This window comes from Mustela putorius, unplaced genomic scaffold, assembly GCF_011764305.1.
Source record: "Mustela putorius furo isolate JIRA1106 unplaced genomic scaffold, ASM1176430v1.1 tig00000095_pilon_pilon_pilon, whole genome shotgun sequence".
In the NCBI taxonomy this organism is placed as follows: domain Eukaryota; kingdom Metazoa; phylum Chordata; class Mammalia; order Carnivora; family Mustelidae; genus Mustela; species Mustela putorius.
In genome coordinates, this window is record NW_025421280.1 from 28,014,357 (window position 1) to 28,038,010 (window position 23,654).

At 55.0% G+C, this 23,654-nt stretch overlaps 1 protein-coding gene across 10 annotated transcripts in view; it reads right to left on the reverse strand.

Moving 5' to 3' along the window:
• MYO9B (myosin IXB) overlaps nucleotides 1–23,654 on the reverse strand; it is an 84,903-nt gene that overhangs the window by 43,072 nt on the left and 18,177 nt on the right. For all 10 annotated transcript variants that reach the window (XM_013060547.2, XM_045082062.1, XM_013060552.2 and 7 more), the window contains one exon: nucleotides 22,318–23,213. In XM_013060547.2, the coding sequence (XP_012916001.1) occupies nucleotides 22,318–23,157 (840 nt within the window). In that variant the 5' untranslated portion in view covers nucleotides 23,158–23,213. Of the gene's footprint in view, nucleotides 1–22,317; nucleotides 23,214–23,654 lie in introns of those variants that run through there.

Consider the following 23,654-nt stretch of genomic DNA (forward strand, 5'->3'; position numbering starts at 1 on the left):
AGAAAGGCAGAAGCGATTACAGAGCCTGGCGCTCAGCTGTCCAAGCCCCTGTGGCTCCGGGGGCCAAAGAAGGGGTGATCTGGGGGGCGGGGTGATGCCCTGCTCAGATGCACAAAGGGAAGCTCGATGGCCACGAGAAGGGCCAACAATGTTCTAGTTTGAGAAGGCTGAGCTGTGTGGGAGGCTATGCAGGCAGGAGGGCAGTGGGGAGGAAGTGGCCAAGGTTTGCAGGGGTGCTGGGGCTGAGCGTGGGTGCCTGAGGGTCCGGTGGGGCACAGGGAGGATGGCAGGGTGGGGAGAGATGGTCAGGCTTGCAGGGGACCCGGGGACCAGAGGATGTGCTGACCCAGAGAGGAACTGGGATTTTCTTAAAGACTTCGTTCTGCAGGGAAAAGAACCCGGGGGGGGGGGGGGTCAACGATCAGAGCTTCTGGTGTGGAATCCGGAGGCAGAAGCCCCATAAAAAAGCGTCTGCTGGGGGAAGGCCCGGGATACTTCCTCTGGCTCCGTTCCACAGAGTTCTGGAACAAGACAGTGGCACCAGACCCCAGGAATGGGCCCTGAGGCAACAGCCAAGTCACCCAGCAAGAGTGTTAACAATGAAGGAGGAGCCCCAGAGAGGAAACCTGGCCCCGGCCCCGTGGTGCAAGGCGGGGATGTGCTCCTGGCAGGGTGGTGGCCTGGCGCTTTCGGTGGGGAGTGGGCCTCCCGGAGGCAGAACCCTGTCTGAGGAGGCATGTTCCCGAGTCAAGACAGTGGCCACAGGGCCCTCTTCTCTTCACAAATGCTTCCTTAGGACCTGTCCGTGGCCAGGTTTGGAAGTCTCTGGAGGGTTGGATTAAACACAGAAGCTCTTGAGCCAGTGGCAACGACCGCGTCTTGACTTTGTGACAGCCCCTGGCTGGTGGCTGGGTGACAGCAGCTGGTGGCCAGGCCTGGGTCTGGTTTCCCAAGTGCCTATGGAACCCAGCGCAGGGTCCTCAGCCTTGGCCCTGCCCATCGGTGGGGTCCTGTGCACTGTGGGGTCCGAGCAGTGACCCCAGCCTCCACCTGCCAGAGGCTGCTGTGTCTGCGACAACCAGAAATGCCCTCAGAGCTGAACTGCTGAATGGCGCTGCACACACGGACGGAGGGTTAAAGAGGTCTGTAGGGTTTGGTGGTTGAGGGCTCTGGGGCCCCTCATCCTGTCATGAGGCCCCGCAATGGGTGCTACAGGCCCGAGGAGTCCTGTGAGGAAGAAAACTGTCTTTCTAGGTTTAATCTCTAGTTTCTGTCAAGTTCAGCCTCAGAACTGTTTTTTTTTTGGTCTGGAGTAAAGCCCAACGCCTCTTACCCTTCTGCTCTGGGAATCGAATCGGCAGGCAGCAGGTCTGTTTCCTGCTTTCATTCCAGGCTCACGAGACCCCCGTGGGGTTCCATCTGAGCTGGGGACAGGTTGGGCCCTCCCCCTGCTCAGAACGAAAATAAACTCCGTGAGCGAGCCCTCCTAATGATGAGCAGATGGCGCGGATGCCCAAGCCTGGGTGGGCTCCTTCCCGGGGGAACAGGCTTCTTTCTCTGCTGGGGCCCCTGCACCGTCCGGATCCAGGACCCACTGCAGAGACCCCCCCCCCCCGCCTTTCCTCCCGGCTCAGCAATGTGCCAGCGCCTCCCAAAGACCCACGCCAGCCCCCGTTTTGAACTCGGGGCAAGACTCCATGGGATTTCTAAGGAAACAGTGGGGGCTGGTGTCTTGTGGACCACAAGAGGGAAAGTCTTCGGGATGCGAGGGCCCCCCCACCAGCCCTGCGCAGCCCAGGCTTTGTGTAGGGGGGGCAGTGACCTCATGCGTCTGGTATGTGGTCTCAGCACACTGCGACTTTTCAAAGCCAGTCTAAAAATATCCGGTTGCTGCTATTATACGTCCGAGGAGGAGGAAATGCTGGCCTGGCGCTCACAGCCAGGGGAGCTGCTCTGTAGCTGCTCCTGGGGGCTGATGGGCACGCGCAAGGCCTCAGAGCGCAGGGGAGCACAGGGGAGGCTGGGGATCCCAGCGATTGTGGGGCCTGGGGTGGACGGGCCGGAGGAAGAGGGATCCAGGCACCGGCAGTGATGGGATGTTATCTGGCACTGGAGCTGTGGAGGCCACGTGCTAATGCTGTCTTCCCACCAGGCCAGAAAACCCACAGCCCTGGCAAAATGCTACGGGACAAAGGCTTCCACTTTCCTGGAAGCACTTTTCCCCCCTTACATAACATAAATTACACGTTTCTAATATAAGTTGCATGCTTTGGGATAAACAAAACAAAACCAAATCGTGATAGAAGGAAAAAAAAAAACCATAAAGAGACAAGTCTGTAGCTCAAAATCCTCCAAGCATGGTTTCTAGGTAAAACTAACAGAAAAGCCACACACCCACCCCTTCCTCTGACGGGGCAGATGATCCTGGGCCAGCAGTGGGTGGGCTGCTCACCCTCCACCCCAAGAATGACAAGAGCTGGGGGGGAAACCTCTGACTTTCTTCCAACCGTCTTTGTCTTTTGAGGTTCTTCTGGGAAATTCAAAAAGCTTTCTGAACTTGGAGTAATTGAGGTTGGGCACCTTACTTAGCCAGAAATTTTAGAAGGTGCGTTTTTAAAAAATCTCAACAGGATGCCGCCTCTGCTCTAGGCTGAATCGTGTGGTAAACATTTTAGGCAGAAGGGTGGTAACATCACAGAATGATCCGTCGAGAGTCCAGTCCCAGGCCGGGCGCTATGGGGCTTCTGACTCTGTTTTGCTTCTACTCTTCCAAGAGACAAGTGTGCCCCATTTCAGATGAGGAAACTGAGGCACAGAGAGAGGCCTGCTAACTTCCCTGAAGTCTGAGGGCAGGCAGGCAGGTGGCACAACCCTGGGTTTGAACCCAGTGCCCTCACTCCCAGCCCATGCTCCATGCATTGGTCTCTCAGTCCCCACAGCCTGGGACTTTTTGGGGTGCCTGCCTGCCCTGGCCGAGGCCACTCCCCCTTGGGCCTGGTGACCGGGCAGATGGGATGCCAGAGCCCTTTCTAAGCTTACACCTGGTCTCTGGTGCATCCCACACAAAAATCAAACAAGCCTGGATGGACCGCGTTAGGCAAACTGTTTTTGCTTTCAGATTTCAGAGTCTGAAAGCCCCATGGGATGAGCTCATGAAAGCAAATGAGCTAGCCTTATCTCCTGTGTGGACAGGTGAGCCCCACGTTGGGAGTCCCCTGTGGAGAAGTCCCCTAGCCTCACCACCCCGGGGTGGGTGTCCTCCCAGCCAGGCTGAGGGGGCCCAAGATAACTCCATTGCTGCCCCCACCCCCCAAGATTCACCCATGGCCACCCTTTCTCAGAGGGAAGTTCTAGATCATTCTAATGGCTTTGTCTTAGTTTCAGGGTCAGCTTTCTGTTCTCCTGATCTTCTAGTCCCAAGGACCTCACTTCCCAAGTGTTCGTGAGGCTTTGTCGTGTGTGGTCTCATTCACTCAATCACTCGTTCCTCCCTCCCTTCCTCCCTCCATACTTCTGCTTGGTAACAATTTACTGGTTGGCTGCTGTGTGTCTGGAACGGTTGTAGCTTCATAGAGGCCCCCGCAGAGTGAAGCCTCTGTCCCTGCACAGACCACGCGCCACACGGGACTTCTGGATCTCTCGTGCCCAAGCTCAGACCAGGCATGGAGAAAGAGGAGTGACTGGGACTGTGGGGACGGGCTTCCACTGGTGCAAGAACATTAGCACGTATGAGGCAACACGGAAGCCTGAAGATGGGGCCACATGAGACTGTCTCCCCCTTGTCCGCCTGCAGGAGCCATTTTGTTCCTGTCATGGGTGGGGGTGGGGAGAACGCGACACTGGGAGTGACTGGAGGTTGGTGGTGGCAGGCTAAGGCAGACTTATTATTTTTTTTTAAGATTTTTATTTATTTATTTGAAAGAGAGAGATCCCAAGTAGGCAGAGAAGCAGGCAGAGAGAGAGGAGGAAGCAGGCTTCCTGCCGAGCAGAGAGCCCGATGTGGGGCTCGATCCCAGGACTCTGGGACCATGACCCGAGCTGAAGGCAGAGGCTTTAACCCACTGAGCCACCCAGGCGCCCCGGGGCAGACTTATTTGACTCCACAGTATTCTCCGTGTTCCGGGGATACTCTGCCATGTGCAATAGCACTCGGCCTGCGCCCATTGACAGGTTGTGCCCCCTTGGGGACCCCGGCGACAGTCAGACATGGCAGGAGGCACCCTGGGAGCTGTCTCATGAGCCTGATGGGAGCACAGAAGCTGGACAGGCAGTGTCTCTGTCCAGGGGGCCCACGGACCGAGGAGCCTGGAGGGTCTGCTCTGCCCCCCTGTGCTGAGCAAAGAGCCCCAGGCATCCACTTGAACCTGGGGCTTTCCTGTGTGGAAATGCTGGGAAAATAACCACGCGTGGGGTGGAGGACTCCTTCTGGCAAGGAGCCCAGGCAAACGGCTCTGTCTGTAGGGGGTCCCAGTGGGTCCCAGTGGCCAGGGTGGAGGGTTTGAATTGGTTCACTGCTCTTGGGTTTCAGATTCCTCTCCTGTGAAGTGAGAGAGAGAAAACCTCGGACTACCTGGGTTGTTTAAAGATGAAATGAGACTAGGGGACCCAGGGGCGGGCAACCTTGTCCTGCAAAGGGCCACGTAATTAATATCTGGGGTTTTGTCAAAATGACCCAACCCTGCTGCTGTGGCCCGAAGCAGGGATGGACAGTCTGTATGCTCATGGAACTTGGCCGTGTGGAGAACATCTTCCTGACGTCTGGTGGGGTGGGACAGTCTTGGGCTCTGAGCTCCACCAAGGTTGGCAAATTATGGCCAGCGAGCTGTTTCTGTAGGGTCTGCGAGCTAAGCATGGTTTTCACACTTTTTAACAATTGAAAAGAAAATCAAAAGACTATTTCACAACACATGAATACAGTATGCAATCCAACTTCCACGAGTTCGCAAATTCCCTTTGTGAATAAAGTTCTGCTTGGCGTATAGCTAGTTTACGTGTGGTCTGTGCCTGCTCTCGGGACCATAGCGGCAGAGCTGAAAATACAGACCCTGGGGTCCTTTCCAGGACGGGCCACTGCTCGAGGGGCTCTCTGTTCCACGGGCAGGAGAAGAGCCTGACACGCGGGACACAGGGCAGGCAAACGTGAGAGCACGTGAGCGTCAGCGCGACTGACCGGTCTCCCAGGGCACAGTGGGGACCTGGGCACAGAAGCAGGACCTTAAAGCACAGAGGGGAGGGTGGGATGGGCCAGCAGGATCACAGGAGGTGGGGAAGTGAGAAATACAGCTGGAGCGCTTTCCAGAGAACTGTCATACAGGGAGCGGGGGCTGGCTCTAAGAGGGAAGATGCCAGGAGAGCACAAGAATGATGATGGGAAGGGGTGAGGACGGTGGCTGGGAGGTGGGAGGTAGGACCCTCCCCCCAACCCGCCACCACTGCCAGCCTGCCCAGGTAGGTGGCACTATAGGCTCTGGGGGTCTGCGGGTGCGGGGCAGGAAGTGGAGGGGTCACATTCAACCTCATGGCTCCCGATTTTCAGATGAGGAAGTGGAGGCTTTCCAGGGCCCTGCTGACCCCTGGTCTCTGCCTGGATTCTGTTTCCTTCCTGTTGCCCGTGGGACTTGGGGGCACCCAGTGGGCTCTCAACAGCCAGCTGCTGGACGGACAGGTGAAGGGACAGCAGGCATCTGCAGAGAGCCAAGTGACAATGCGACGGGATGCTCAGTCTACCTCCGTGCCCCCGGTTTTTAATGGGTTCTGTCACTCTTATCTGCACTGGTACCAACGACCAGTTCAGACAGAAACACTGAAAACCAGCAAGGGCTCCTGGGACCAGAACAGGCTCTTTGAAATGGATAGATTTCCTCCCAAGGGCCAAAGTTTCAAGCAAACCATGCAGGGGCATGGGATCAGGCAATCTTTAAAAAAAAAAAAAAAAAAAAGGAAGAGGAAGATGAAAAAGAAACCAAGTATGAAACAAGTTATTGTATCTGATATTTCACTAAATTTTTGTTTAGGTTATAATGAAACCACGTGCCAGATCACAGAGAGTAAAGAACAGATCAAGCTTTGATGGGGAGAGCCTTGCTTGGTTCTTAGGGCATCTAAAACATTTGAGGAATTCATCAGGATCCCCGAGGGCTCATCTCATCCATTTCAACAGCCAAATCATTCTCTCTGGGGTTTACTTGGTTCTTTTTCTCAGGTTTTTGAGCTAGGAAACTAACTCACTTACTTTCATTCACTCTTATTTATGAATATAAAGTGTTTATGGCTACAAATTGCCCTCTTGGTACTGCTTTACATAGTCCTGTGGATTCTGATAACATAGAGTTCCGGTCATGGATTTTTAGGAAATCTGTAATTTTGGTTTACAGATCCCCCTTCATCCAAGAGCTGTTTTACAGAGATTTACAGTTTCTTTCTGAAAGAAATTTCCATCTGCAAGGGCCTTTGAAGAATTAATTTCTAGTTTCACTGCATTGTTAAGAGTGCTGCTTGTCACAGTTCTTACTTTTGGAAGTTCTAGATGCTTTCTCCATGGCCTGATATAGGAATGAGTCTAGTGAATGCTCTATGAATATTTCTTATCTATTCTCTTATAGGTCCATAGATCTGCTTAAACACATGGCTTGGGCATATTACTGGGCATATAATATTGCTGCTGATTTGCTATCCACTTAATGAGTCTCTTGCTACATGTTTATGGCTGTTTCTCCCAGAATCTTCTAGAATTTCCACTTGGTGAAGGCAGCAGCTGTGTTGTTTGGTGCACAGATATTGCCAACTATTATACTTTAAGTGTAAATTGAGGTTTTAGGTCTTATGATGAATCTTCTTTGTCACATTAACTTCCAGAGCTCTGAACTCTGCCTCCTCTGTGTCCAAGGAGGAGGACATGTTTGCTCCTGTTTCCATCTGCCTGCTACATCTGGGCCTGTCTTTTTATTTTTGGCTTCCTGAACTGCTTTGGTTTAAGTGTGCCTTGTTCATTCAGCAAGGTAGGGACCCAGCTGTGTGAGCCAAGCTGAAAATCCTCTCCTTTTAATAGGCAGATGACAGACTCATTCCCTTCTGAAGTCCAGGCTGATTAGCTCTCTTCCCCACCTGCTGCTCATTGGCGAGGCTGAGTGACTGGAGTCAGACCAATTGCCCGGGTCACCTGATGACTTCCTGAAATCCTGCACCTTTTGCAGGACTTTTCAATCTCACTTTACAGCTGATCTGAGTGGCGTTTGGGGGGCGGGAGGCACCTGGAATAGAGCACACTCCTGGGCTGCTGAGCTTGGAGGAGACTGTGAGTAGGGGACCCATTTTGTAAGTGGGTTGTTCATTATGGAAGGTTTCATCTTGGGGGGACGACTGCTTCCCTAGCCAGTTCACAAATGACACAGACTCTGGTGCCAATGATGAGAAGAGCAAAGGTGTCTGGTATGTTCTCTGCAGCAAAGCCAAGCATTTGCATGCATGAGGAAATGTGAGCTCCCAAGGGGGTGCTGGAGGGTCTCCAGAGCATCTCTCTATTCTTCTGCAGGTACTATACACTCTCCACATTCCTGAGGAAGGGGCAGCCTTCGAACCCATCCTCCATACCTGGGCTGGACAAGCCTGTCATGGTGGGGCTCCCTGCTTACAGCAGTGGGGAATCAGAATTGCCAAGACTGGGCACCTGGGTAGCGCAGTGGGTTAAAGCCTTTGCCTTCGGCTCAGGTCACGATCCCAGGGTCCTAGGATGGAGACCCACATCAGGTCCTCTGCTCAGCAGGGAGCCTGCTTCCCCTTCTCTCTCTCTCTGTCTGCCTCTCTGCCTACTTGTGATCTCTGTCTGTCAAATAAACAAAATCTTTAAAAAAATAAATAAATAAAATCTTAAAAAAAAAAAGAAAAGAAAGAATTGCCAAGACTTCAGTGGCCGCTTCCCTCACAGCAAGTCACCACAACTGTGACACTCTGGGGGGTTAGGGAGGAGAGAAAGGTGGATACCCCAACTCTGAGCTGGGGGGGCTTGTTAAAGATTCAGAGTCTTGGGCCCCATCCTAGACCTGCAGCATTTCTGAAAAGGCCAAGGATCTAACATTCTTAAACCAAAGCCCGAGGGGTTCTTCTGATTCAAGGAAGGATGAAAACTATGGCTTTAGGGTCTGTTATGAGAAGGAAGTACCTCTAGGTTAGGTATGAGAGGTCCAAGTTCAGTTTGCCAGAGTCTTCCCTGTCTGAGATTTACTGTGAACACCTCATCAAGGTGGTAGGAGCTTAACTAAGTCCTGGGTCTGCAGACTATGCCCCACAGGCCCCATCTGGCTGTCTTTTTATGAAAGATACAAACTTTTAATTTTAAAATAGTTTTGGATCTACATAAAATTGTAAGAATATTTCAGCAAATGCCTGTGTACCTCACATTCAGTGTCCCTGATTTTTTGTTGTTGTTGTTGTTTAAGATTTTATTTATTTATTCTGGGGGAGGGAGAGAGAGAGAGAGAAGGAGCAGAGGGAGAGGGACAAACAGACTCTGTGCTGAGCATGGAACCTGAGCCGAAACCGAGAGCCGGACTCCTAACTGAAGGAGCCCCCCAGGTGCCCCCAGTTTCCCCTATTAAAGTTACCTTTGACAGAACTAACAAACCAATACTGATTGATAAACTGTTATTAACTGAGTCTACGTTTTATTCAGATATCCTCAGTTTTCCCCAAATATCCCTGTTCGGTTCCAGGATCCCATCTAGCATTCCCTATCACGTTTAGTCATCCTGTCTCTTTGGGGTCTTCAGATCAGGTTTCTCAGCCCTTCCTTGTTTTTGAGACCTGGAAGGTTCTGAGGACTGGCTGGGTATTCTGCGAAAGGCTCTTCAGTGTGGGTCTGTCTGATGCTTCTCTCCCACCACCTGTCTTTGTAAACAATTTTATTGGCACACGGCCCCCCTATTCATCTGGATTATCTGTGCCTGCTTTTGCTCGATGAGGCCAATGCCAAGTCCTTGAGACACAGACTGCATGGTTCTAAAATCTGGAAATATTGACTATGGAGGCCTTGGTAGAATCAGCCTGTGGACTGAGAGTCCAAGTCCCTCTATAAGGGCGGTGACCTCACCCAGAATACAGACCCTGGAGCGGCCAAGGCCAACTGACTCTGGCCAACTTTCCCATTGCTCAGCATCTGGAGTTTTAGCAGTTAGCATAAGGAAATGTTCCAAACGGGCTTCCATGGACAGAAGAGTAGGCTGGATAGAACATTTGAGACATTTGCCTCCCTTGCTGGAGAAATTCCATTTAAGGGTCCTGTGGCCTGTTCTTTAGGGATGAGGCTCAGGGAGATGGAGACACTCAGGTGTGCCTAAAGTCACTGAAGAGGCCAGAGCCAGCGGGACTCTAGGCTTGAGGATGTCTGGGCTCCTGTCTACAAAGTTGCGTCTGGAGAATTTGGCCCGAGACTTGTACTCATTATAACCCTCCCCGCTCTAGCTACTGATGGCAGCAGGGTACTAGATCTATGGGAGGGGACCAGAGGGGGGAATGCAGCGGGTCCCCACGGGTCGTGTTCCAGATAGGCAGAGACCACTCTGCGTTTCCGTTTTAACTATGAAGTTCATATGACATCAGATTCACCATTTTAATCATTTTAATGTGCAATTTGGCGGCCTCTGGTATGTTCGCCATGTTGTGGCAACTGTCACCTCTACCTAGTTCCAGAACATTTCATCATCCCAAAAGAGGACCCTGTCCCTATGAGCAGTCACTCCCCATCCCCCTCCCTCAGCCCTGGCAATTGCTAATCTGCTTTCTGTTTCTCTGCACTTGCCTGTTCGGGACATATATGGATGGGATCACAGTTTACATGGCCTATTGTGTCTGGCCTCTTTTACCCAGCATGCTGTTTTCGTGGTTCATCTGCTTTACAGCAGCTGTCTGTGACTTATTACTCTTTGCGACTGAGTGATCTCCACTGTATCCCCTCAACACCCTGGCCTGCCTTGGTGGGTGAACTCAATCTGCCCTGGGTCTGGGGGGAACCATGAATGGTGCTGACCTGAGCCCAGGAGGACCACGCTGTGTGCTGCTGGCTCTGTGGCAGGACTCTGCTGGTCATGTGACACTCTAGATCTTTGACTCTCCCAGAAGGCCTTGGGGTGGGACTTAGCAGATTACTGGGAGCAAGGGCATTCGAGACTGAGAGTGTAGTGCATGCAAAGGTCCTGGGGTGAGAGATCAGGAAAGAGACGGAGCAGAGAGGTCACCTTGCCGTGAGTCACACAGCATGTGGGCAGCAGAGCTGGGCTAACTGGTCCCGCTCCTGTCTTCCTGGCTTCCTGGCAGGGGCAGCTCTGAAGTCTGAAGTCTGGCAGGCGGTAAATTTTGGCGCAAGGGGGCGTGGTTACATACGGAAGGGCAAGGACTGGTCTGGGCACTTTGGCAGAACTGAAGATGTTCCCTCTGGGGCTGTGTGTCCTTGTCATCTTCTCTCTCCCCCTGTGGCTCACCATCTCTAAACTCCAGCAGACTGCTTGCCCTTGGCACTGCTGGCCTTTGGGGACAGGCTCTTCCGTGTGGAGGGGGCTGCCCTGTGCACTGGAGGGCCGAGCAGCACCCCTGGCTTCTGGCCACGAGATGCCAGTCTGCAGATATGGTCAAAAGTGCCCTCAGGACAGAATCACCCTGGCTGAGAACTGAGCCTTGGACTTTGTTAAAAAATCAGCTGTCCTGGAGAACGTGCAGTCAGAGACGGCTCAACAGAACTCTACGTTCTCAGGGGTCACCTTATGGGGGTGACGACACCATGTAGCTTCCCCTGAGGGCCCACCTCATGGAGGACTCTGGGCCTAGTATCTGCTGCCGAGTGGTGCCACCTCCCCTCCCTGCAAGAAAAGCCGGTCGGCAACCCCAGGCTGGGGTTCCCGGGCTGGTCAGTAGCTGGGCAGGTGACCATGAGCCTCAGGTAACTGGGGTCTTGCAGGGCCTGGCCTTGGCAGTTGGCTGTGGCCAGCTGGTGGCTGATGGACAAAGAGGACATTTCAGAGGGTGGCTTCCCGGTGACGCTGGGGATGGGGCACTGGAGTCCCTCTATCCTGGATAATCGCTAGGAAACGAATCAGCTGCCAGGCTATGTGGTTGCTTCTGGCCCAGCTGTGTTCCCGCCCCAAACACCAAGGCAGATGTAGCTGGTAGATGGACAGACATTCCCCAGCCCCATCCAGTCCTGGTGCAGCACACTGTCCAGAACATTCGGAAAGGGCGGTGGCTGTGGCAGGGGTGTCCCAGGCCCGAGCTCTCCTATGCCTTTTAATCAACCTTTCCTGTAAATTCCAAGGAAATTCCAAATTTCTGGGTGCTTAAAATACAGCCCATAATTTCACTTTTCTCTTAGACACAGTGTTCCCAAAAATATAAGTGCCCCTTTTGTCTAAAATACCCTTTGATGGCCTCACAGTGTCAGGGCCCTACACTTTTTTAGGGCAGCAGACCAGGAAGGCAGCCCCAGGTCCATAGGGCACAGGAGGGACAAGAGCATCAGTGAGACCCGCCTTCCAGATGGTCACCCCTTCCCTGGTGCTTCTCCGCAAATCCCAACCCCCCACCCCGGCCACCATTGCCATAGGACACTCCTATGCTCTCCTTAGGTCCCCCAGACACCCTCTCATCTTTCTGCAATCCCTCCCACTTTGCAGCTGGGCTGAGTCCCCTGACTCTCTGTCGCCCCACCTCTCTTCCCTGTCTCTGATCCGGGTGGCTCCTGGTAGCGGCTCCCCATTTTCTGCCTCTCGGGACATCCTTGCAGTGATGGGGCAGTACCCGTACTGCTGGTTTGCATGAAGCCCCAGGGCTGGGAACGCGGCTAGCCCCACCCTGGGCCACCAGAAACTCGTCCTCATGCTCCTCTCTCTGGCTGAGTCATCCTGCCCCAGCTGTGAGCCCCAGCAAGGCTGCGGGGCACACGTCTCACACCTCAGACGCTAGCTAGCTTCCTTCAGTAGTGCCCGAGCCCTGCGTGCACACTTCCGGCCCGGCCCCAACAGCTCTAGTGCCTTCGTGCTGCTTCTCCGAGCAGCTCCTGGAGGACCTAGGGATTGTTGTGGGGGTGGTGGGGGGCGTCCAGGTGGGATTGGGGTCTCACTCTGTGACTCCGGCAGACGGCAATGCCCTGCAGACAAGGGTGCAAGAGGCCTCAGGGCCCACGGTACAGCTGGAAACCCTCTGAGGGGCCCCACACGGCCCCCACCACCCTCAGCCAGAGCTCAAAGATGCTGGCTATTAAAGCACTCTCGGTTGCCTGTGAGACACAGAGTGGGAGAGCCTGAGAGCAAGAAGCCCCATACAGAGGCCCAGGCTGGAGCTGGCCTTGCTGAACTTTCTGGAATATCTACATCCCAGTCCTCCTTTCCTGACCCCTCCAAACCACCAAGACTGTATAGTTCTGGGGTGCCTCAGTGGCTCAGTCTGTTAAGCGTCTGCCCCACATCCTGCCCAGGGTCCTGGGATCGAGCCCCACGTCGGGCTCCCTGCTTGGAGGACAGCCTGCTACTCCCTCTGCCTCTGCCCCTTCCCTCTGCTTGTGCTCTCTTGCTGTCTCTCAAATAAATAAATACAATCTTAAAAAAAAAAAAAAAGACTCTGCAGTCTGACTCCAGTTCTGATGTGTGGGTTTTTTTCTCCCACACCAAGCTCTCCTCCAACATTGGCTGGGTGTCCTACGATTCAACTCAATTCTGACAGTTTCCCCTGAGACAGTAGCAGCTCCCACAGGTTAAGGTTTCAGTCCTCCGAAGTCTGCATATACTCCCCCCTTCGGAGGCCACCTGGAAAGTTGTTACCCATGCTTCCGACCGACTGGCTATCCGTCAGAGGTTCCTACACCCCCCTCTTCGGGGTTGATGAATCTGCAAGAGCGATTTGCAGAACCTGGGAAACCAGTTTATTCGCTCCATTTCCGGTTTCTTATAAAAGGTTAAAGCTCAGGACTAGCCAGATGGAGGAGACACATGGCGCAGGGTATGAGGGACTCTGCCATGTCCCGAGCACGCCACCCTCCCAGCACCTCCACGGAGTCACCAGCTCAGAAGCCCTCGACTCCCTCCCTTTGTGTTCTTCTGGAGGCTCCATCACATAGGCACAGCAGGTTAAATCATTGGCTGTTGCTGACTGATTTCAACCTCTGGCTCTTCTTCCCCTCCCGAGAGGTCAGGGGCATGGCTGAAAGTTCCAACCTTTTAATCACGTGGTTGGTTCCCCTGGCAACCAGCCCCCATCCTTAGGTGCATTCCAGAAATCACCTCGTTGATATAACCGCCTTGTTATTCTCATCACTTTTCAGAGTTCTGGGCCAGGAACAGGAGTTAAACCAAACATCTACTTATTACAAGTCACAATACTACACACTCCGCTATGGGTAGATGTTTACGAACGCACGTATCTATACCTGGCGTGAATAGAAAATGCAGAAAGATTTCGGTTGGTGATAGCAGTTCTCTGGAATGAGGGTGGAAACCTGGTTTCCTACATTTGAGGAAGAATTGCTGAGCAGAGGGTGAGAAGAGGGCATGAAGAAAGTTAACTGTGGCAAGTTCCAGAATGTTCTACATGAATGTACAGGTATAAGGGGTCAGCTAACCTTTCCTATTGAGGGTCAAGTGGCAGACATGCTTGGTTTTGTGGGCTCTCTGGTTGTCTCTGCTGCAAAGGCTCTGCGCTCAGCCTTTGTGAAAGGCAGGGTGAAAATCCACCACAGACAATACGTAAATGAGGAGGCATGGCTATGTGCCAATAAAACTTTATTTATAGCAACAGGTCCTGGCAGGTTTAACCTGCGGGCTATAGTTTGCCAATTCCTGCTACGTACAAAAAGAAATCATACTTCAAATAAGGAAGAAAGATACTTTAGACGAGCAGCAGCAGCATTTTATGAAAAAAAGCAAAGAAAAGCACCTGGGTAGAACCAAAAGCAGTGACAAAATGTGTCATGATTTTGCCAAATTGGGGCAGAGAACCATGTGTGCTCCCCAGTGGTACAAACCACGATGGTGGGCCGGGCGGGCTTCCTGCTGGGAGACATGAGGCAAACCACAACACTTGCTGTTAGGTTCTGAAAGTCACACCAGGAAGACAGGGGGGGAGGGATGACGGAATTCCAGGTTTTAGGAAGCAGCCCGAACTGCAACAGAAACCCACTCGCCTGCTCTCATGGAGGTCCCTGCAGTCAGACCTGCAGGGAGCGAGCGTGTGACTTCTCGGCTCTGGGGGGCCTTGAGTGGGGCAACTGCATTTTTTGGTTATTGACAAGCAGCTCGTAAAATATCCCTTTTAAGATGTTACTCAAGGGCCAACTCCAAGGCCAAACCCAAGTGTATTCGGGTGGCAACAAAGACGAGAGGTGATTTCTGGTCTCAGGGCAGGGCGGATGGGGGGCTGTGACCATTTGGGAGGCTCTGGCTGAAGCAGCACTGGCCTCCTCTTTCTGGGAATGACCAAGAAAGCCAGCAGGAGACTGGACCCCTGCCTGCCAGCCGCCCTGAGTGCCGGGGCTGAATATAGTTGATGTGTAAGCACAATGGTGTAATGTTACCAAAAAAATAAATAAATAAACAAAAATTAAAAAAATCTGAAGTTATCTGGGTATAAAACATCTGTGCCACTGAAATCGCTCTTGGCATGCAGTCAAGCTAAAACTGACTGTCAGTCGGGGCGACTCAGCCCTACCGGGGGACATCTGGTGATGCCTGGACACTGCTCTGGTTGTCCTGACCGGAGTGGGGACTGCTCCTCGCACGTGATGGGTCGAGGCCAGGTTTGCCACTCAACGTCCTCTAGCATACAGGATGGCTCTTACGACGGGGAGTGATCCGGCCCCACGTGGGTGGCCTCCATCTCTGTGTGTTTCTATCTGCAAGGTCTGAAGCCGACCCCACACGACCCCACACAGGCGTTGCTCATCCTCTTGGCCCCTGTGGGCTTTGCCCTGCCCCACCCCCCTTCCTGCTCCAGGTTCTGGCTTTAGCTCCTACCTTCCTTCAGGCTGCTCTGCTCCCGCCAATGAGTCCCCCGGGGAGGCCATACTGGGGACAGAATCAGCCAGAGATTTGACTCCTTACTCTGTGCACCCACCTGAGGGGGACCCACCTGCCTCCTGGGCTCTCAGCAGCCCGGGCTCTAGCACCTTCTCTCATTCTTGCACCACCCAATCTCCCTACAAGGCCCACTGCCCCGGGACTCCACCCCGGCTCTCCTTTTCCCTCCCCTGTTGATGGCTGACGCTGCTGTTCGCATCGGTGACCTTCCAGCCACCCGGCCTCAAGGATGGCCCAGAACAGCTTGAGCTGGCGTGCGGTGGATGCCTTCTGGGAGCTCTAAGTCTGTCCCACTCCCCCGGCTAAGCTGCATACCCACTGGAGCTCACCCCAACTCAGGAGTATCTGGGGACTCCAGCCCAAGGCCCAAGGTGGCCTGGGAACCCAGACTCACCCTGGACTTGTCTGGTCAGCATACTCTAGAACATCTCATGCTGCTGCCTTAGGCCCTCTCTAGCCCAGGCCCCACCCCCTACCAGCAGCCAAGCTTCCCCTCGACGGACCCAACGAACAAGTGTTCTTAGGACTCTCACCCCAAAACACCTCCATATCCACGTCCAGTAAACACATCCTGGCTTTGGGGGCCCTCAGATCTGGGAAGGGGAGGGGTACCAGATAAAGGCTGCTGCCCCAAACTCGTCTCCTGCTGCAAGGGCTCTGGGTCTTCCTTGTGGGTGCGCGACACCAACCTCTTCCCTCCGTGCTCCCCGTCCTGGGCCTCCTCCCTGCTGTGTGGCCCATGCCCTGAAAGGGGCCCCTGGAGGTCTGTCCTTGGCCACCTGTCCCTTTCTCAACCCTGGCTCCTTCTGGCAAGCTCGATGCCCCACCCCCCCCGCCCCCCCGCTGCTAACACACAAAGGGCAGGGGGCAGCACCCAGCCAAGAGGCACCCCAGCCGGCCACCTGCTCGTGGCCCCTCTGCCCGTGGAGCCTGTTGGGTCACGTGACTGGACTACCTCTAAGGCCCCAAAGCACTGGGGGCAAGGGATCTTTGTGCTGCCCGTGCTCAGGTCCTCCCCCGGATGACAGCAGTCCACATCAGCCCCCAGAAGCAGCTCCAGGCAGACTGTGCGGCCACCTCGGACCCTGTCCCGCCAACAGCGTACGTGAATGTTCTCATCTGCCGCCGGGGGCCCTGGGTGGCTGGCCCTGTGTGCTCACTGCCCACTGACTGCCAGCCTCCCTCTGCCTGCTATCCTCTTAGCAGGTGCTGCGGGCACACACAGATGGGTGACATGGACGGACAGAAGATGATGACCCAGGCGTGTCTACCGGCCCCATCCTGCCCTCGATCCACCCAGGAGGGCCCCAAATGTCCAGAGCAGGCTGCTGGCCGGGCAAGCACAAGCGCCTCCACTGCTCCGGTCCACCCCCATCCTCCCCGATGATCCCTTTCATCCTCCCATCCATCCTCCTGTCACTGCTGGGGGGGCGGGGCCTGGCCAGGGCAGGGAGGGGCCAGGGCGCAGGAGGAAAGCCAACTGCAGACTCAGCCGGACGAAGGAATGCAGTCCTGGGACGACTGGTGAGAGAGGAACAAAGCGGGGCCTTAGCCGCAGGACGGAGTATTACTCAGCTATAGAAAGGAATGAAGCCCTGATTCATGCTACGGCGTGGGTGCACCTCGAGAACATCGCGCCGAGTGAGAGGAGTCAGACACAAAAGGCCACACAGTGTCGGATCCCGCTGATAGGAAGCGCCCGGAACAGGCAATTCCACGGAGAGAGCAAGTCGACTCGTGGTTGCCAGGGGCTGGGGGAGAGCGATGGGGAGTGACTGCTCGTGGTGTTTCTTTTTGGGGGGATGGGAATGTTCTAGAACTAGAGAGAGCTGAGGGCTGCACAACATAAATTGATGTACTGAACATGACTGAATCGTACGCTTCAAATGGGTGAAGTAGGTCTCAGGAAAGCTCAACCCTAACCGTGGAAGCATATGGACCCCTGTTTCTGGAACCTTGTTTCTGGAACCTCTGTCACCCTGGCCGAGTGGCTTCACCTGTGTGCCCCTAACACTGGGCAGAGGCTGGCCCGTCCGTGCAGTTGTGGGAATGAAGGGTATGGCCTGGGCAGGCGTCCCTGAGTGCAAAGGGCACAGTGGATAATGGCGAATGGTTCTGGGTGACCTCTCTGGGTGAGCGAACCCGTGTTAATACATAGTCGTGGGAACAGACCCAGCAGCCTGGTGGGTGGAGGGGGGCTAGGAGCCTCCTGGGGCCACATGAGACTGGGGTTGTGGGTCCTAAAAGGGGACTGGTGCTCAGGACTGAGGTTGGCGTCGACACTAGTCCCAGGACTGGGTCCTTCAGGGCCCCTAGCTTTGAGTTGGGGGCAGCGGTGAGCTCCAGGCCCCCCCTGGGTCCCACATCTTGCTGTCCCAGGTCACTGGCCTCCCCCTGTGGGTGTGGCAGGTGGCTCAGGGTGTCTCAGCCTCCCACCTCTGTGTGCCAGGTCACAGTGGCTACGCGAAGGCTCAGAACCGCAGCCTTTGACTGCTTGGGAAAATGGCCCAGCCAGCAAGCAAGCATCCTTGTTTCATTTCTGCTTTCGAAATTAAAACCCTGTACACATCAGCAAATGCTGGTACAGTTCAGGAAAGAGAACACCAACCCTGAGGCCCTGAGGCCCTGACGCTGAGGTCTGCGGGCCTGGGGAGAAGAGCATGCCTGGGCACGCTCTGTGGCCAGCCCTGCGGCCGAGGCCTCGGTGGCTGCGTCTAGAGTCACCAAGTTCTCTGAGGGCCCCCCGGGATGGGCAGTGGACCCAAGCGCACAGGAGGGAGGACCCCAAGTCCCTCAGTATGCTAGTGAGGCTGCCTGCTGCGCCCTCAGCGTTTCTGAGAGAAAACAACAGTCCCCCACAAATGTCACTTTCCTGGAGGCAGTGCAGAGGCCAGGCTGCGGGAAGGCAGAGTAGGGCCTAGTGACATCGTGTGAAACAGTGACCATAAGTGACAGTAACAGTTAACTGCAGTGGCAGGCAGATCAGCTGATTGGAACTGGCTTCCACAGTGCCCCCTTCCTGTTTTCTGGTCAGAATTGCACAGCGAAGCTGCAACCCACAGCACCGGTGGGGGGGATGGGAGGCCGACATGCAAACCTCAAAACAATTCAACTTCTCCTTTCAGGGAGCTGAGAAAAAGTCCCAAATGCTACAAGAGGTGTCAATCTTGGGCCTTCTTCAGTCCTGGCCAAGATGAGAGGAAATCTTTCATGAAGACCATAGAGAGGTACCATGAACTCAGGCTCAGACCCCAGCAGGGTTCCCACCACCATCCAGCCATGGCTGCCTGTGGTGTGGCCTGGGGAACCCAGATGGCAGTGGTTTAACTTATGTCCCTTCCAAAGATACTCTCCCTGGAACCCATTATGAAGGAACCTTATTTGGAAGTAGGGATTCTGGAGATATAACTAAAATAAGGATTTTGAGGTGATATCACCCAGATTTACAGTGGGTCCTGAATCTAATGACAAGTGTCCTTACGTGAGAAAGAAAACCAGACAGAGACACAAAGGGATGAAGACCACATGCAGGTAGAGGCAGAAAAATAGGAGAGATGATACCACAAGCTGAGCGACAAACACCAAAGGGTGTGCTGGTGGCCATCAAAAAGCCGGAGAAGGGCCTGGGACAGATTCTCCCTTCAGAGTCTCCAGAAGGATCCCACCACGCCCACAACTTAATTTTAGACTTCCAACCTCCAGCACTGTGACAAATCAATTCCTGTTTGTTTCAAGCACCCACCCCACCCCGTGTCTGTGGTACTTTGTGACAGTAGCCCCAGGGCATTTGCACACCGCATGTCTTTCTCAGACCATCATTCCTCATCTTTAAAATGGGCAGTTTTCCATCTGGAAACTGGACCCAAAGGCACAATAACAAATTATTCCTGTTATTAGAAAGTGACCCTTGGCTTAGCTCAGAATGGCTGGAACTTGTGAACAGTTTTAAACGGTCAGCGCTGGAAAGACTTGGTCTCGTGGGATCCAGAGCTGTGACTCTAAGACTGTCGTTCCCACCTGGGGAATAATCTGTCCCCAGGGGACACCGCGTGATGTCTGGGGACATTTTCAGTTGTCACATCGGTGGGGGGGGGAGGGGTAGGCTGCATTGCTGGCATCTGTTGGGTGAAGGCCAGGAGTACGGCTCAGCATCCTGCCATGCAGAGGACTGCCCCGTCAGGGAATGGCGCAGCCACAGACGTCAGTGGTGCTCTGGCTGAGAAGCCCAGCTCCAAACTAAAACAATCTTCTCCCTTTCCAAACGGTCGCCCCAGGAAGCACGTTTATGGCCATGACGTGGTTTTGGCTCCAGTCTGTTTTGGAAGCCAGCGTGGGCACCGCCCTCCAGCAGCTTCTACCCTAACCACTCGGGAAATTTTGGCCTCTCCGGCTCACACTGCGGAGGCCAGAGGGAGGCAGCCGGGCGGGGTTGGGGGCATCTGACTCACGAGGTGCAGACACTAGGCAAGAAGGGTGACTAATGGCCCTCCAAGAATGTGCCAGAATCCCATGGGGCAACTTCAGGGGAGGAGCTCCCAGGATGACTACTGATCAGGGGCAGCCCTCAGGGAAGGAGGCATCGGGGTGGCTCCCAAGCTCTCGCTCACCCCACAGGGGCTTGCTGTGGGCAGACTTGTCACCAACGATGTCCATGACTGGACCCCTCTGAATGGAGCCTTATTTGGAAATGGGGTCTTTGCTGATGTAACTAGTTAGGATGAGGTCATTCTGGGTTAGGGCGGGCCCTAAATCCAATGCCTGACGTCACTGTCAGAGGAGGCCACGTGGCCAGAGGCTGCAATGGGGGGGGGCGGAGCAGAGTGGTGGGGCCAAGAACCAAGGAACGTTAGAGCCTCTAGAAGCGGGAAGAGGTGACAGGCAGGACACTCCCTTGAATCCCTCTCTGGGAGAGAAGAGGTTTCTGTTGTTCGAAGCCACCCGGTTTGTGACCATTCGTTATGGAAGCCATCGGATCTCAGCCTGCCACCCTGCATGATCCTCGGCCAGGAAAGGAAATGGCACCACAGGGCCAAACCTGTCTCTTCACCGTGCTGTGTTGAGGCCTCTGGGCTCAGAGTCCACATGGAGCAGGGACACAGCCACCCGCCTGCCCGGTTCGGTGAGGGGTAAATGGTCCCCTTGGTGGAACACCTGATTTGGTAAATGCCAGATCCGCCCTCTTGTGCCTGCACAGCTGACATCACCGACGGCCTGCTCCATTTCATCTCTGACCTGCCGGGGCCCCTGCCTGGTGCTGAGGCCAAGTTCTGGAGTGGGGATGGAGTCAGGTCACCCTACACACCCTGCGTAGCTCCCAAGTCACACACACTCTGTGGCTCACAAGGTCCCAAACGATCTGCCCATCACCTCCCTATCACCTCCCTGTCCCCACTGCCTCCTGCTCTGCCCCTTGCTTACTCTGCGCTGGCCCCATCTTATGCCCTGCAGGCCCCCTGCCTTTTTCTAGCTCGAGGCACAGTCTGGCCTCCCAGCCTTTGCGTGGGCTCACAAGACCTCCTTCTGGGCCCAGCTCTCCCAGAGTCACCTCTCTCCTCCCTTATGCCTTCCTCCTTGGGCATGCCTGCTGTTCTCATCGGTACCTGGCTGGCATATGAGGCCCGCTGCTTATTTTGCGGCCTGCCTCCTCATTACTAGGGCGACCCTTTGTGTAGGTTTGGGCCAGCACATAGCCAGGGGCCTAGAACGGTGCCTGGTACACAGCAGACACGCTCACAGAGTAATCTGCAGAAGACACAGATGATCAAAACAAAGGAGGCAAGACATGCAGGGTACACAGCATTAAAGAGAAAAACACACTTTGTGGCTGATTACTCCGTAGTTTTTAAAACATTTGCATGAAAAAAACGACTGTAAGTATATACAGAAGAAACCAGCTGGCTATACGTGTTGGTCCAGGGTCAGACTGCACAACCCCAACTAATTTCTTGCTGATGATCTCAGCGATCATCCGAAAGGAAGAAGAACTGAAATGTATTCGGCAGGCAAAGCCCAGACAGCCTTTCGGTGAATCTGCATGGCAGCAAGGGGGCTGCGTCAGCCTTCGACTTAGGAGGTCGGGGGGATCAGGCACAGGTCAGAGGCCAACCCTTTGGGATGGGTAGGTCCCCCCTCCGCCAAAAGGACAGTCTAGGGTCCTGTGGAGGGACAGACTACAGCACACCCAGATGATGTGGCACTACTCAGCGATACAAAGACATGAGCTCTCTCAGGCCACTAAGGAACCTTGAATGTCTGTTACTAACGGAAAGAAGCTGGTCTGAAAAGGCTACGGCCAGGATGAATCCAACTCTGTGGCATTCGGGAAAAGGCAAGAGACATGGATGCATCTGGTCCCAAGACCCCAAGAGTGAGGGATGCTGTGTGATCACTGCCACCACCCCTGCGTCCAGAAGGCTCAGCCACAGTGTTGCCCGTGGCTTGAGTCTGGCCAATGGGGACACTGGACGGAGGGTCTAGTGATGGAGGGTGCTTCCTCCCCCACTGCCTTTATGGTGATGCCAGGAGGCCCCCTCCCTCGGCGTCACTATCTCCTGGCCCCCAGGCCTGCATCCTGCCTTGCTGGCTGCCTTGTGTACCAGGGGCTCCATCATCGACTATACCTAGCTGTGAATCGCTCAGTTTGGACACATCACCCTTTTCTTTCTGGGAGCGGGAGTATAGACTACTATCCCGTAGGCATCAATCATGTATTAATCGGGGCCTCCCCCCCCCTACATTCTGATACTTTGGATCAGGGGACCTGGCTGACCTTGAAGAAGGACTGCCCCTCCCAGAGCTAGCTAACCATTGTGTGATGTGCTCTGCATCTGCAAACAAGCCATTCCGGAGCCCATCCACCACCGCCACGTCTCTTCTTAGGTTGTGGCACTCTGGGCCGCTAGCTCCTACCCTGATCACCCCAGGACCAGGTCCCAGTCCACCAGGATAGCCCCCGTTTCTCAGATCCCTAGAATTATTCAACCGAGCCAATCCTAAGCCTGCTGACCCCAGCTGACCTGTTCCTTCCCGTGAAAACCACAGCGGAGACTCTCCCCACACTTCCCCTAGCCCAGCTGTCACCCCACGGCCCTGGTGCTCCCGACAAGGCTTGCTGAGTGCCCCCCATGCCTCCCAGTTTCTAGGAAACCGAAAGCGAGCATAATCAACAATCTGCCCGAGGGTGGTGGTCTCACTGGACCAGAACGAGAACAAAACCCAGGCTTTCTAAGGCAGAGGGCCGGCCCCTCCCACCAACGGCCCGGCTCACCTCTAGCACGGGGCCGGCACCCAGGATGGTCCTCTCGACACCGCTGGCGTAGCCCTTCTGGCTCAGCGCGGTGAGGCAGTGGATCAAGAAGTTGGTGCTCTGCGTCTTGCCCGAGCCGCTCTCGCCCGAGATCACAATGCACTGGTTGACCTGCTTCCGGAGCATGGCATAGTAGGCCACGTCGGCCAGTGCGAACACGTGTGGTTCCAGCTTGCCCAGCTGTTGGTTCTCATACATCTTCACGTACTTGGGGTTGTAGATGGGGAGGAACTTGAAGGGGTTCACGGCTACCAGGATGCTGCCCGCGTAAGTGTAGATCTTCTGCTGCAGGAAGCGGTGCCTGAGGTTTTTCAGGAGGTTCTCCTCTGTCAGCTCGGGGAGGTTGCACAGATCGTCAAAGTCCGCCTGCTGCCGGGGCAGGAGGCCGCGCTCCACCAGGCGGCGGGTGGCTGTGGCCTGGGCCACCAGCTGCATTTGCACGTACTTGATGGTGCCGTCTGCGTTGCGCTCCTGCAGCAGGAAGTAATAGCCGTCCTCCTGCGGGTGTTCGTCCTGGGCCCGCCGGGGCCACAGCAGCACGCGGTGCACGGGCGAGTCGTTGGCATCCAGCACCCACTCCTCCCCGCCTGTCTCCTTCACCTCCACCAGCACGTAGCACTTGGTGCCGTCCAGCTGCAGGATGGCGACGGCATCCTGGATGACGTCGGAAGTGGTGCTGTCCTTGGTGGCGGTCACGCGGCACGAGGCCCGGCTCTCGCTGGTGGCCAGCTGCGGGTAGATGCGCAGGTGGTAGGCCGCCTGCCCCGCGCGGCCGGAGCTGCCTGCCTCGTTCACACTCATCCTGCCGGCGGCCTGGCCTCAGCATGCCTCCCGGGCTCGGGGCGCGCGTCCTGGAGCTGGAAGGGAGGGGGTGGCACGGTCAGAGTGGTGGTGGAGCGGGGTGGTAAGGGACACCCAACCCTTGCCCCTGACAGGACTCTGTCCAAAAGCAAAAAGAGCACAAGAGTCTCTGTCTGTCCCTAAATGTGACCCAGCCTAAGGTTTGTGACTCTTGGACAGTGACATCATGACACTTCCCGCCCCCCTCCCCGCAAACGACCAGACTCGTCCCCTAGAGTTTGCTCCATCCCAACCCCTGTTCTTGCCCCCCTCCCCCCAGGGTCAGCCTCTTAGATTTTCAAGTCTAATAGCCATGACCACCTCTTGGTCAAGCCCTTCCCAGCCCACATCCTTCCTGGCCTCTTCTCTCTGACAAAACCTCCCTCAGAAGCTCCTCAAGCTCCCCCGTGGGCCTTGGTTTTGTCCCCAACACACATGCGGGGCAGCAGGAGGCATGC